This window comes from Mauremys mutica, chromosome 4, assembly GCF_020497125.1.
Source record: "Mauremys mutica isolate MM-2020 ecotype Southern chromosome 4, ASM2049712v1, whole genome shotgun sequence".
Lineage (NCBI taxonomy): Eukaryota > Metazoa > Chordata > Testudines > Geoemydidae > Mauremys > Mauremys mutica.
This window is the reverse complement of record NC_059075.1, coordinates 72,268,200-72,282,926: the sequence shown is the minus strand read 5'-3', so window position 1 is coordinate 72,282,926 and position 14,727 is coordinate 72,268,200. Positions and strand designations below refer to the sequence as shown.

Sequence of the window (14,727 nt, the reverse complement as noted above, 5' to 3'; positions counted from 1 at the left end):
TTGTAATTGTTACATAGTCAATATTCCAAACTTTAAATACAGAAATGATAGATGCATACAAATTGGATAATCACATTCAGTAAGACATAACCTTTCCAATGATACCTTACAAGACCCATCTTGCATAAAATATATCTTAGGCCATATTCATATCACAATCATATTTTTATGAGGAATATGGGGTGTAACGTCGCAATGTTTCTAGCCCTTGTGGTTGCAGAGAGAACCTTGAACATGAGAGCAGTGTAAATTGATGCAGTATTACCTGATTTTTCAAAGAGCGTGAAACAACAGTCCTAAGAGGTGTGAACTGTCCCATTCATCTCAAACAAGGCCTTATGGGACTCCATAATCCTGTGCTTTAGAAACTGGTGAACCTTCAAGATGGAAAATTCAGCATTTTACCATGGAAATCATCATTTTGCTACTGTCAGGAACCTGGCATTTTGTTTTATTTCCCTGTCCTGCTAGGACCTGCTTGCAATTGCAACTTGCTCTCCAGTTTTCCCCCACAAGAAGGAGTTAATTGGATTACAGTGCAAGCACCCCACATTGTTCTGTGGAGCCAGGCAGCAGCAGGTCAGGGAGCCAGAGCTAAAGTCCAGTTTGCAGCCAGAAAGCTCTGGGAACTGGTAACATAGGCTGGTGAGCTGGGCAACCTGGAAAAAAGCACAGCAGCTGGGAAGTTAGGGAGATGAATCTCAAAAACAGACCACAAGCACCCTCCCATCCCCTTCCCTGGCACACATGGGGAGAAGGAGGTGCTGTGCTAGGGCACTTAGACAATATTCTGGGAGTCAAATCACCTGAGGAGTGTAGCAAAAAATCTCCTCTCCAGAAATGACCATTAATTAATTTTATGTCAGAGACTGTTTTCAATGTTGAGCAATTTGTAGCTCTGTGTGTTTGTGAGGAGATGGGAATGGGAGGCAGTTTAGTGTATCATCATGAAACAACTTTCATCTGGAATTTAGAAGAAGTTGCCATACACTCTAGGTCTGCTTTCTATGGAACTTGGTCTCATTGCACCAGGGAGTATAAGGGACCCTGATAATACCTAAAAATCTTATGAGGGTTTAGGTGTGAGCGGTGGGAATTAATTAATATTTGTGTGGTGCTCTGACAAGGGAAAGTGTGATGGTGTCTGGGAAGATGGTGTCAGAGCACAGCATGGGCCACACAGTGAAGAGGGAGGGATGTGATGGGATAGAATGAAAAACAGTCTTTTCCCAGTTGCTGTTATCTTAAGAGTGTGACTGAGCTGCACGGACTCATTCCTCCCTCAGGGGACACAGGTGCGCAGAGCTATTTTTCTTTAATCACTCACATAAATTAAAATGTGTTCCTTTGCATTAAAATAATTAAATAAAGTTACGCCCTGTATTTTTTATTGCCAGATAATATCTTTGAACCTTTGGCTCACCATCTTACTATCAGCTGCAAGGTATTTTTCAGGGTCTGCTTAACCCATTCTGCCATTGTATTGAATCTGAAAAGCGTTATAGGCGGAGAAATCCCCTGACAGCAGTTAATGCTACTGTGAACTTTTAATCATTGTACCTGTTCGGAATAATGTTTTCCAGGCATCTTTTGAGCTCCACCTGCCCCACACCAAGATGAAATGTACTGAGTGTGGGTGGGGCATGCTTGATACTTACCAAGGGCTTGAATTTGTGTTTAAGTGGATTGTGGATGTGGTTCTAAAGCAGATTGATTGCTGGTGAAGGAGTGATGCCATTGAGTCTGGAACAGATTGGTAAAGAGCAAGCACAGCCTCTGCCATCCCTACCCTGAGGATATTTTCCTGCTCTTTTCAGGACAGGCTGCTACTTGCAGTGGTGCTGTAATGTACTTGTTTGGGATAGGAGTGTGTGCTTTGGGAACAGGGTTCGTGTGCGCTTTAGGTTGGGAATGGTTCTCCTTTGTTTGTTGTGGTTTGGCTCTGATTGTTGAACTCATGGATCTGGCAACCCTTCCTCTTGCTAGGTGGAGCATCAGCCCAGACTTTTTGCTGCTCTGGTTTACTTCTAGCCAACATCAAAGAGGTTTAGTGACAGATCCACACTATTTCCCTTTGGTATCTGCACTGCTTGTGCTCTCCTTGCCCTTTGTGGAAGCAGTGAGATGGTTAATGTATTGTACCAAGTTGTCCCTGCCCCTCAATGTTTATCACAGACAAGTAGCATTATTTTGTTAGCTAATGACAGATCCAGCCCTCCTGTCAAGGTGTGTAGATATCACCCAACACTGCACCCAATTCCCTAACTGCCATCCTCAGAACATTCCTTTTGGTGCTTTCAGAAGGGCAGAAGTGCTTTGATTTGTATCTTCCAGAAATTTTTTTCTACAGACCAGCATTTAAAACAATGCACGGCCCCTGAAAGGTGAGATTTGGAGGACGTTGGTAAGCTCTGCAGCAACCCTACTAGACTCCTACCAGTATGGTACTCATAATCTGTGTAGGGAAGGTTGTTGCAATACAGGGCAGAGAAAAGGAATTCAGGGGCTTCTAGAGGGTCCTTACCAGGCATTTAATGGTGCACAGTTTCAAAACTGGCAGTGCTGCAACCCTCATCTGCCTCCTTCATCTCCAAAACCTAGAAAGATTAAAGAAGGGTCATCAGTGCATAAATGAGTAACTCTGTGTAGCAGAGAGAAGCAGAATTTACGTCAGCTATTTCACCAACCATATTTATTCTCCTGAGGGAATTCTACACTACTGCGCAGAATTCATGCCCTCCGCTTATTTCTTTGCTTCCCTGCAGAAAAATGACTTTCTGACAGGGAAGCAAAGGGAAGCTGCAAGAGCCATAGGCACCAACTTTTCCCAGTGCTAGTGGGTGCTCGCCCCTATCCCCGCTACGACTCCACCCCTGCCTGCCCCCATTCCAACCCCTTCCCCAAAGTCCCCACACCAATTCCAACCCCTCCTTGCCCCTATTGGACTCCTTCTCCAAATCCCCGCCCCAGCCCTGCCTCTTCCCGGAGCACACAGCATTCCCCCTCCTCCCTCCCCCCCCCCAGGACTTGCCACTGTGAAACAGCTGTTTCGCCGCAGCAAGCACTTGGAGCTAGAGGGAGACGCGGGAATGCGGTGCGCTCAGGGGAGAAGGCGGAGTGAAGGTGAGCTGGGGCGGGGAGCTGCCGGTAGGTGCAGAGCACCCACCAATTTTTCCCTGTGGGTGCTCCAGCCCTGGAGCACCCACGGAGTCGGCACCTATGGGAAGAGCAGTCGTGCACCACTCCCTAGCTATGCAGGTACATTGTTTCAGGCATCTGGAGCAGGTGGAGGGGAGGTAAATCACTGCAGGGCTGGGGAGACGTAGCCAGTGGCTCCTACCCTGAGCTGGGATCAGCTGCTAGTCCTGGCTGGACTGGAGGCAGGAGAGGACAGGACTTCCTCTTCCCTTGCAAGGAGTGGCTGGGGCTGTGTCAGACCCATTCCCAGAAGCCTTCCCCAGCTGCAGGAAGCTCAGCATCCTCCCCTGCTTCCTGCCCCCATCGCTCTTCAGCTGCAGGGGAAGGGGTCATTGTACAGGAGCTGCTCCCCCATCCACCCAACCCCCGCACATCCAGACCTCCCATACCCAGACACCCCTGCCAAGCCTCACCCTGTACACCCAGAACCCCTCGAGCCCTCCATACCCAAACCCCACCCCATTGAACCTCAACCCCTGCATTTGGAGTCCTCTGCACCCAGACCACCTTCCCACTGAGCTCCCTGTACTCAAACCCCTACCTTGATGAGCCCCCCCTGCACCACCCTGAGCCCCCACATCCAAACCCCTATGCCACTGATCCCCAACTAGCTGCACCAAGACCCCCACCCCACCAAACCCTACTCCCCAGCACTCAGACCCCCCCTGCTGAGACTCCCACACCTAGACCTCTCCGCTGAGCCCCAACTAATTTCACCTGGAAGCGCCTGCAGAGTCCCATTGTCCCTGCAATGAGCCTCTGTGTGTCCAGATTCCCCCTCCCCCCCCGCTGCCTGCACCCAGATTGTCCCGTACAGAATCCTCTCACCCCACACCTGGATCCCTCCACACTGAGCCCCTCTACACTTGGATTCTGCCTGGTTGAGCCTGCCTGCCCCACACCTGGTGTGCCTGGTGCAGAGGGGCAGGGCCCCAGGGTTTTTCTGGGGCAGGCCCAGGCCTTGTGCTGTGTCAGGGTCGAGTGCAGCCTCACCACTGAGTCTGTGTTCCGGAAGTGGGGAAGGCTGCAGGGTGATCTCTCACCTTCGTGGAGCGAGTGGCCTGTGCTTCCCACTACTATGCTGGAGCCTCTGCATTTATTTATTGAAAAATAAAATGCACATAATTTTTAATTTTTTATGCAGAAATTTTATTTTTTTGGCACAATGCCCTCAGGAGTAATACTTAACAGAATGAGAACCTCTGCTTGTGTCTCTCTACGCGGCGAGAACAAGTGCTAATAGCCAGACAAGGATGTACTCTAATAGCCTGGCCTGGCTCTGGGCTTTGAAAGCCCCTTGTATTCTAATCTCTCTCTTGCTCTTTTGTTTGTAGCTCAGAGACATGTCCTCACGTACATGGAGGATGCAGTGAGCCAGCTGCTGGAGAACAGAGAAGATATTAGTCAGTATGGCATTGCCAGATTCTTCACTGAATAGTAAGTACATCAGGAGTCTGCCAATAGGACCACCCTGAGGGAGGCTCTTGGAAGCAGGCAGGGTACAAGGAGAATGGAACTGGATACATGCTGATTATGTTGTGGCAGTGAATGTTGGAGTTGAGTAGGTTAGCCAAGGGCTGCCTGAGCATGTTTCAGAGACGTGCTTATTAAGGACAATGGGTCAAATTCAGACCTGATTTAAAAGCGGGGCAACTCCTGTTGGCTTCAGTAGTTGTGCTTGCTTATTTTGAGTCTGAATTTGGCCCAGGTAGGACTTCTATTCTCTGGTTTACTACTGTATCTGGGTCATCAAATATTATCTATCTTTGATAGCAATTTATTTTTTAATTCATGCTCTCGTTCACAGACAGGGAAAAAGGGGAAGTCTCTAGTTGTACCAGCAATACGCTCTTTCCCATTGAAGACTGTTGTGGGACTGGGCAGATGTTCAGAAAAAAAATGGGTTGAGACAGAGAGAGGAAGGTTGCATTTTAATATCTTGAGACTGACTCTTGCTGAGCTGCCAAGCCAGGTCTCCGGGCCCTCTTCTTTTTCATATTCCCAAACAGAGGATATGGGACATATTTCAAGGCCTCTGTGTATAGTAGCTCTCTATGGTAAGAGGACTGGTTCCCTGTGGTACTTCATCTCTCTGATTCCCTTCAGTGTCCTTGCTAATGTGCTCACTTTATCCTCCTATCTCTGTGGATTATCCATTGTGCTGTTCAGTCTTGTCCCAGCTGTTCTTTTTGTTTTGTGTCTGTGATGGGGTACACAAACCCCACTCTGGGCAGCCAGGGATTTAGGAACTGCTCTGGACTCAGACAGCCCCGGCCTGCCACATATGTAGGAAATGCACCAGCTGGAGGAGGAGTTAAAAGGTAGGGAAGCAGCTCATTTGGTGGCAGACCAAGGAAGAGAGCATACCTGCAACCCGAGCAGAGGAGAGCTGAGGGAAAGGCAGAATCTCTCCTGAAGACAACTGCCAAAAGGTCCCTCCTGAGGGAGGGGAGGACCTGCTAGAGAGACAGCCTAAGAGGGAAGCATTCCCCCTTCCCTCTCATATGACTCAGTTTTGTTAATTCCCTTTTACTTTGATTGGACTACCCCAGCAGGGGAAATCCCTAGGCCTGAGCTGGCCCAGGAGGGTGGGCCAAACTGCAGGAGGAGGCAATTGCTGCCCGAGAGAGGAAGAGAGCTACCATGGTACATGCAGCCTCCAGAAGGTGCCTTGTGGTGAGAGGATGCCCTTCATGACGCCGAAACCCAGACAGCGACTTTGGGACAGTTGCAGGGAGGGTGACAGGAAGTGGCCCAGGAAGGGCAGCCTTAAGCAGCCCCTAGCTGTCAGATCCCTGATAGCCCTCAAAGGGCTGTGGGTTGGAGCCTCGTGGAGTGGGAGGGCTTGAGCTCTTCTACTAACATCCCTCGTGCAGGTCACGGGCCTAAGCCCTAACCACTAGGCAAAGCTACCAACCAACCTCCAAGTGAGGACCATCACAGTCTGGTTCTTGTAAAGCTCCCTTTATTTGCTTGGTATGCTGTTGCCTGGCTCTTCCAGACCCAATAACCATTATATATGGCTCAGCATAGCCACAATGGTGGTGATCGCTGATCTCAAGAGACCCCAACTGAGGTGTAGCAAAATGCAAGATTAAAGGGGACAGAGAGATATACATGGAAGATATAAATATGGAATCAACTTGACACATACTAAAGACACGTAGGAAAGAAGATTTCAAGATGTTTTTGAAAGTAGTCTGAGAAAGAGAATAAGAAATGTCTGGAGAAGGGATTTACAGCCTCAGTTAATGTCTGGTTTCTTGCTGATCGAAGATGTTATGGTGGAATCCCTAAAAGACAGCTGGTACCAGAGCACAGACATTCTTTGTGGTGAAGTTCAACAAGGAGGTCTCGTATGTGTCTTGGTCTTACCATTCTGGGTTTTAACAAACAAGTGGTGCCAGCATCTCCTCCCTCTGCCACATTATGGAAAAAGACAGTAGGTTTGGGGTTTAAAAATCAGGCAAAATTAATGCAAATACAATTCCAGGGGGCATTACAAGTTCTGGCATTGTGCTCAGTAGTGTAGAGAATAAAGAAGACATGAACCCTGAATTCAAGTTGTCTGTCTTAATTCTAAAATGGAAAAAGAATTTTTATCTTATTTGTGTATTGTGATGTTTCTTAGAAGTTGATTTCTCTAAGGGAGTGGGGGAGAGAAATTAAAATCCATTGTTAGGTGCTGTCACTGGATTCAGATTAGTACATAGTGGGAGGTGATGGGGGGGAACCTTGGCTTGCTTTGACGGGAGCTCCAGCAACTCCTTCATTGGTGTTGCTGGAGCTCCCGTCAACTGGCCTTTAGTGGCCAGTTGAAGGTCTCTTACTTACAGATCGACTGACAGAAAGCAATGAAAATTTGAGCCACTGACCTTTTTGCTGGGGGTGTGGCTAGGTTGTGCCTAGATGTCTGAAGGACACTTTTTTTTTTCTCATCTTTTTTTTTTTTTTTCTCCAGGCCTAACCCTGATTCTGAATTTTGATTCAGTGAAAGGGGTTAACACTTACTCCTTCCCCCCCCGCCCCGGTTTAACCCTAAAAGTAGTCCCTCTGTATGAACAGCCAGTGTCAAGAATACAGGGTGCCTATAACATGATCATGGGTACTTCTGTGTCATGAACAAGTTGCTGTGATGGAAGTATGGTGCTTCCTATGGATACCCAAGGTTGTGAAGCACCTCACCCCCACCTGCCCTTAGCGTGAAGAAGCCTTGTCTGTGCCTGCCATCTGTCAGCTCCCTGACTTTATTGGTAACTGGCAACACAAGCACTTCCCTCCATGCCTCTGCAGGTCCCACTTTCTCTTTACTGCAGTGTCCAGACCCTGATCGCTGGACACACACGGTTACCAGACCCGCTGATCCCAAAGGAACAATACACCACAACTTACCAGTTACACCATAGAACACAGCTCCAATTAACACACAGCCCTTAGATTTGTTTATAGAGAGAACAAGTATGAATTTAAGAAAGAACAGAGATTCAAATGATAGAAAGCAAGAATATTGGAAACAAAAGGTTATGTATAAAATGAAATCACAGAGTGCGTACTAGAGGTTAATCTTAACTATCAAGACACCCCTTGTCTAATTAAGTTTAGCTCACCCCAAAGTGTCTTAAGCCAAGCCTGGCTGTGATCCTTTTTCCATGATGCAAACATAATGTCAGTTCACTTCCTGGATGGAGGACCTCAGGTGTCTCCATGCCTTCTCTTGGTATATCAGACTACTTCTTGGATCTTAGTCATGAATTGGACATCATCCTGCTTTGTATTCCTTCCTTCCTGTAGATTTTGTGATCTCCTTGACTTCACAATCTTGATTAGTTGGTGATTCCATATGCAAATAGATTTCCATTGTAAGACACACAATGGTCAGCCAGGGAGATAAGTGCCTCCTATCCCTTGTCTGAACAGAATCTGTTTATCACCCTTTGGTGACTTGTCTTACATACTTTAAGAACATGGTTTGTAGAGTGTGTGTGTGTGTGCATGTACACACACACACACAAATACTTACAAATTATCTGTACATACATTTCACAATGGTTGATAATCCATGTGACACAGGCCTTCAGTAGAGACCTTACGTGACCCTCTTTGGCAAACTAGTATGTAGCTACCAGACCCAGGAGATCCCTGTAACCCTTCTGCATGCCTGTGCCCTCTGTTAGTCAGCATCAAGAGGTCCTTGGATCACAAGTAATCCCCTGCTAAGAGGGGATTGCATGAGTGGATCCATGTCATAAGGTTATTGGGACAAATTAAGGTTCAGCCTGTGGAAATGATACAGGTAGGAGACACCATACTGTGACTGATACATATGGCTTTGGGTGAAAAGTGATGTTCAGATTGTTAACCTTCCTCATCGACTCTGAATAAGTTCCCTCAATAAGCAAGGACTTGAAGGAAGAGAGAGTGAGCAAAACTATGACCTTCGCCTATCAACCAGACTTCTGTTTTATCAGGGTTGAGAAGGAGGAGGCTATGACACATCCAGCTGGCATTATCCAGGCACTCTTCCAAAGCAGATTTGGTTTGCACCTCCTTTCAAGTTCACTCCTCGGGGCCCTTTTAAACTTCTGGTCACCAGCAACTTAAAAATTGAATGACGATGAAAGAGCCCCTCCCTACCTCTTTGAAACTGTTTTTAGAACGTTTCTCTGCAGTATTTCTTCATGTTGGATCCTGCTGCCCAGACCCTCTCATCTCCTCCCATTCTGCTCTTGTCCCACCCTTGCCTACGGTACTCTTTTGGTTCTTGGTATTTTCAAACAAATATGATTTGTGCCTGTAAATGTAGAACATGAGTGTTTGCCAGTGTGTACAGCTCTGAAAGATCAAGATGCCCTGAACTGAGTTCGTTTCCCTGATACTCCTGAAAAGGGGATATGAAATACCAGAGAGCTTTTATGTTCATGTTGAATACTCCATAGAGCTGTTAACTTCTTCCTGTCCTATGGAAACAGTCATCAGATGCTTCTGTCCCTTTTGCTCTGGTAATTAGAGTAGAACTTGCCATTGTTAGCAAGCCATACTCAGTGCCCCGGTATCAGAAAAGAAATAGGCTAAGAAGTAATTCTGATAGTTGTGAAAACTCTCAATGTAGGATATATGAAATGTGGGAGATTTCTCCACTTTAAAGGAGCATAATTGACCAGAAGGAGGGACCTAGATATCAGCAGTGTAGGGAGCTGTCTATCATGGGAAAATAATTTATTCTGTTTCCCCAGTCTCACTTGCTTCCCTTGCCCTCTGGAATCCCCCATGGAGCCAAGGTCAGGTTTGGCCCAGTGGTTTACACTCAGTGTATGTCTACATTGAAATTGGGAGGTGTGTTTGCAGCATGTGTAGATATACCAAAGCTAGCTTGAGCAACAATAGTGGAGTTGAGGCAGCGCGAGTGGGGGGCATGGGCTAGCCATGCCTGCCCAGGATCCTGAGTAAATACTCAAGTGAACGCTGCCTGTACTGCCCCCTGCTATTCTTACCCAAGCTAGCTTTGAACTAGATCAAAGCTAGTTCTTACCCAAGCTAGCTTTGAACTAGATCAAAGCTAGTTCAGATATATCTATACGTGCTGCAGTCACACTCCCAATTGCAGAGTAGACTGTTCCTTATGTGCTAGGGCTCTGCCAAGCCGGTCAGTTTGATAAGGAACTCCAATATCTTTGTGCTTAAATAGAATTTGTGCCAATCTGAAAGACTTGTTCTCTCCCCACCCCACCCCCAGTATTATCCTCCCTTCCAATGAACCTCCTATTGCTGTAACTTCTTCTAGGTGAGAGGATTGGCAAACATTCCCTTTGAAATTATGTGCACACCATTTTTGGTGAGATGGGAGGACTCAATACTGTGTGGCTTTCTGGCCCCTTTTTCCTGCTCTTCTTAGCCTTCCCTACTTTAGCGTGGAGAGTGAGAGACAAAGCCAGGGTTTTGTAAGACCAGCAGGGTCAGTCTGGAGAAGCAGTGGTATGTGTGTTAAGTGCCTGGGTACTGTAACTTTAATCTGCCTAGGTCCTGTGTTCTCAAGTTTGTAAATCCTAGAGGAAAAGAATCAAGTGAGTGTGGTGAGGAGGAATGAGAGATACAGGATTGCCTCACAGAACCAGAAGTTCCCAAACTTTTTTGGGTGTATACCACATCTTAGAGTGTGCACCATCCTCTCATTTGCCATGGCACAGCTCCTAACCATCCCCTTCATGATCACATAACATCTTTGTGCCATTTACAGAAACAGCTTATGTGAGCAACTAATATCAGGAAAGCATTTAATGTATTTTTAGCATGTTTTAGTGTTGTTTAGAATATGGAAACCATGTGACCAGCCAGCTCTCTATATTAACCATCAACATGTGCTCAACAGACCTCCTAGTGGTTCATGAACCATAGTCTGAGAACCATTTCCCTGGAGTAAGAGGAAGTTAAGTGATGTGTATTCCACTGCTCTTCATGGCCTAACAGTAACTGCCCACAGGAGAGAGCTAACCTTTATTGCTCAGAAATATCTTTGAAATAGAGCTGTAGCCTTTGAGGATGCTTTTTCTCCCCTTTCCTTCCCTAGTCTCATTTGTCCCAATCATATGGATATCTGCTTTCAGTCTTGAGAGTTCCCTGAGGCTCCTGTTCTAACACACTATTGGCTATTACAGGAATAGGGCTCAGTTCATCCTTTTGCAAATTAATCCAACTGTCTCTTATAGCTTTAAGAGCACAGCTCTGCCTCTCTCGTGATCAGCCCTGATTTTACTGATCTTCTGAGAGGCTACTGGTATTTATTCATTAAAAATCCCAGAAATCTCTTTGCTTTTGAATCTCCATGAACTACAGACTACCCTGAAACCTTCCATGCAATTAGGCTAATGTTATTTTACTTCAACAAGCTTGACTTCTATGCATCTTAAAGGGACTTGTTCCTTCTATACATTATTGATCATGTCGTTTTTTGATCTTGACTTTCCCTTGACATTTAAAGCATTGCAACGAGGGGAAAGAAGCCCCCTCAACACCTCATATACATACAACCTACCTATTTGCTGACATCTCTTTATATATTGCCTTCTTGCCCACCTTTGACTCCACCAGTGATGCCAGTGTTGATTGCTCATGTTTTTTCTTCTCCCACAAATGGCTTTCTGCTTTCTTCCATGCTGCTCCGTGCATGAAATTAACTGAACTAATATATAAGAACTCTGCATTCTTCCCCTTCAGGTTCCTCCTCATAACCCACTTTTGTTGTGTTGCCAACAAGAAATTAGCCATCTGACGATGGCTAAATTGAGTGGCAGATGGGGTCAGCTGACTTCATTTATTTATAAAAGGAAAAAAGAAAAGTGCTTTCAGCTGACTTGGAACCATCAGTCTGTGCATGTCATTAACCTATATAACCATGTGTTCTTATAACCGTCACTGTCATCTTTCCTCCCTCTTCCATCACTGATGTCTTCTGGCTTGTTTGAGATTAGATTTTAAGCTCTTCAGGGCAATGACTGTGCCTTCCTCTGTGCTTTACAGCACCTAGCATGATGGGGCACCAATCCTGGTGAGGGCTTGTGTGTGCAGTACAGATAATTAAAAACAATGGTGGTGGTGGGAAATCTTCAGGGCACTGATGATCCACTTTGGATGGGAAAGAGAAACCCTCAGAGCTGAACAGCCCAATTGCTGTCATAATTAAAACTAGTGAGATTGGAAGCTTTTGTTTTAAATGTTGGTTCACATTTTCAGGAGTTGATGAGGCTCTTGAATTTCTCCCACATGATCTATGCCAGGGAGCCCCAAAGCAAATACGCACAGTTTTTTTTCTCTCTCTCTCTCTCTCTTCAACTATTGCAAAGACTACAACATTCATTCAGCTCCTCAAACACCCACCAGGTCCCTGCATCTCTTCTGCTCTAGTGAGGAAATGACAGGATTATGACACACGGGCTGCCTGGCTGCAGTGAGCCATGTGACAGATGTGAAACTACTGCTGTCACCAACCTGGCTGTGAAACAAGCCTTTTGGTTAGAAATCTCCACTGGGATTGTGTGCTGCTGATTCTTGACAGGTCTGCTGCTGTGTTAGCTGTGGTTCGCTGCTTCCTAAGGGCACCGCTGGCTGGCGGGAATCTGCCACTTCTTCACTCTCCAGTTATCTGTTGAAAGAGGCTGACGGAATCTGCCACTTCTTCACTCACAGTTATCTGTGGAAAGAGGCTGATACATTCGCATGAAGACAGGCAGTTCTGCTCCTGTGTTTAAGGTGTCAGAGTAAGGGTGAATCTTGCAGCACATGTGAATAAGACACTCAGAGAGAGAGGATCTAACCCAGTCCTTTGACAATCTTGCCACAGAGTATGGTAGAGAAGGGGTTGCAGGCCTCTGCAATGTACTCATGTTACTTTCAACGATTCCAATGGAGAGAACACTTGCAGTGGAATGGGAAGGTCACTGTACCTTTGTCTTGCTTAAAGATGGGGGAAAGTTATTTGCTTCCTTCAGAAACTGAATTTCAGTTCACGATCTCTGCTTTTTGAAAACATTTTTCCCAGTGAAGGTTTATACAGATGTTCATGGAAATGGATTTGGGGTTCATAGCTCAGATTCACTTTGTGACGAAACTAAACTAGTTTCAGGCAGAAGGAATGGATTTGCCATCTGAATGGAGATCCATATGCTATAGGACAGTTTGATGGCAGCAGCAGGAACTTGCACATCCCACATACAGGGTGATGGAACCCTCATTTCACGTTAGTGTTGCTTCCTCCTTAGCAGCTGTCCCAATAAGTACTGGCCTATTAAACTAGGCAAATACACTGTCCTTTTCTTTGGCAGATTGCTTATGTTCATGGGAATAACACCCAGCAATTTTCCAGTACAGATTTTATGTTCTCCAAAATATATTTACAAAATATTGGAAAATGGGGCTGCTACTTCCCACTTATTTGCAGATTTTATATGTGAACAAACGTCCAGATGAATCCAGCTATGTGTAATCAAATTAAATAAAAAAAGAGAAATTATTCTGACTTGTTGATTGGGAGTGCTAGGTTGTCAAGTCTCATTGTCCAAAAACTAAGGTTAGTACTCCAGATCTGTCTGTGACCCCTCATTTATTAACTTGTGCTTTCTATGTAAAGATAACTGCTGAAAGGTGTGCGCATATGCGCTCTCTCATGTTGTTTTTCTGTTGAAAGAGAGACTCACTGCAAATAAACCTTCTTTTCTACATGCATTTATTTCATCATCTGCATTATTTGTGGAGTCACATCCAGTATGTGAGGCCTGCTACTGGTATCATGTAACTCAGTACAGGCTGCTGTGGTTTGGGTGTTTAGTGACTATACCTGCTGAGTGGTGGGGGACATGCAAGATACCTTTTGGAAAGAAAAGCAATATCCACAAAGGAGAAACTCTATCTGGTGCTGTTACCTTGCAGCTAGTTCTTGGCTGAACAAAGGCAGGAGGAGAAAACCCTGAACCAAATTTGCTGCAACTCAGCTCTGCCCTCCAGCATTTCCTGCATCTGTGCTGTTTCCAGATGTCTTGGACTCCAAGCCTTTGGGCCTCATCAGTACCACAGAAGGGGATGTTCTGGTTCTAAGACAAGCCTCTACCTCCTTATTTTTTTCTGCCTAGGTGTATGTGCCAAAAGTTTGGGTACAATGGTTGCCTTCTTTGAACTTGCTTGTTGGAATGTGAGAACAATATGCACTGGTATAACAAATGTTCTAGAGGAGTTCAGTGGCTTAGGAAGTCTGCCATTATTGACAGAGAGCTGGAGAAGCTTGACATCAATGTGACTGCTCTCTGTCTGAAACCAGACTAGCTGACACAGGCTCCCCACACAAGATGCATTACACCTTTTTCCAGTGTGAAAAGAGCAAACAAGACCCCAATGAGCATTGGTTAGGTTCTGGAGTCAAAAATTTATTAGCACAGACAGCAACAACACAAGACCAAGGAAGGTCTCTCCAATTCATTATGAATCTCTGGAAAGCTGTCATTGATTTATCTCTCCCCATTGAATGCAGATGCATCATGGAACACGCACAGACTGAATATCTACATACGTCAATCTCAGCTCTTGGTAAAAGCTCTGTACAAGATAGATTGGTTTGCAGCATACTCTGAAGAAATGCTTGCAGGTGTTGGAGATATGCTGTGCATTTTGCTTCACACATGAACCCTTCTCCTGATGTGTGGTAACTGCAGATTGACTAAGAGTGCATTGTCACAAACATCAAGTCAATGTGCTCAATCATACTGATTCAATCTGTACGAGAAGGTTCAAACATCCATTGAGAATGGAGATCTAAGAGGTATGTATGATGAAATCAAGAAAAAAATACGTCCTTCAGTCAAGAGTGTCCCACTCAAGTCACTTAATGGGGACGACATCATTGAATAAGCAAACAGACGCAATGTTGTGTGGAACACTATTGCAAACTCTATTAATGTGAAAGCACTTCTTCAGAAACAGTGGTAAATGCGAGTCCCAATGCTCCTGACTGTCGAAGTTCTATATCAAGCTCTATCTATAAATGAG

The 14,727-nt window shown here is 45.5% G+C and overlaps 1 protein-coding gene across 5 annotated transcripts in view; it reads left to right on the top strand.

Annotated features, from left to right (window-relative positions):
* The window catches only part of C4H11orf49 (chromosome 4 C11orf49 homolog), a 151,274-nt gene that overhangs the window by 19,063 nt on the left and 117,484 nt on the right, over nucleotides 1-14,727 (top strand). For all 5 annotated transcript variants that reach the window (XM_045014681.1, XM_045014683.1, XM_045014684.1 and 2 more), the window contains one exon: nucleotides 4,533-4,635. In XM_045014681.1, coding sequence (XP_044870616.1) covers nucleotides 4,533-4,635 — 103 coding nt within the window. The remainder of the gene's footprint in view (nucleotides 1-4,532; nucleotides 4,636-14,727) is intronic.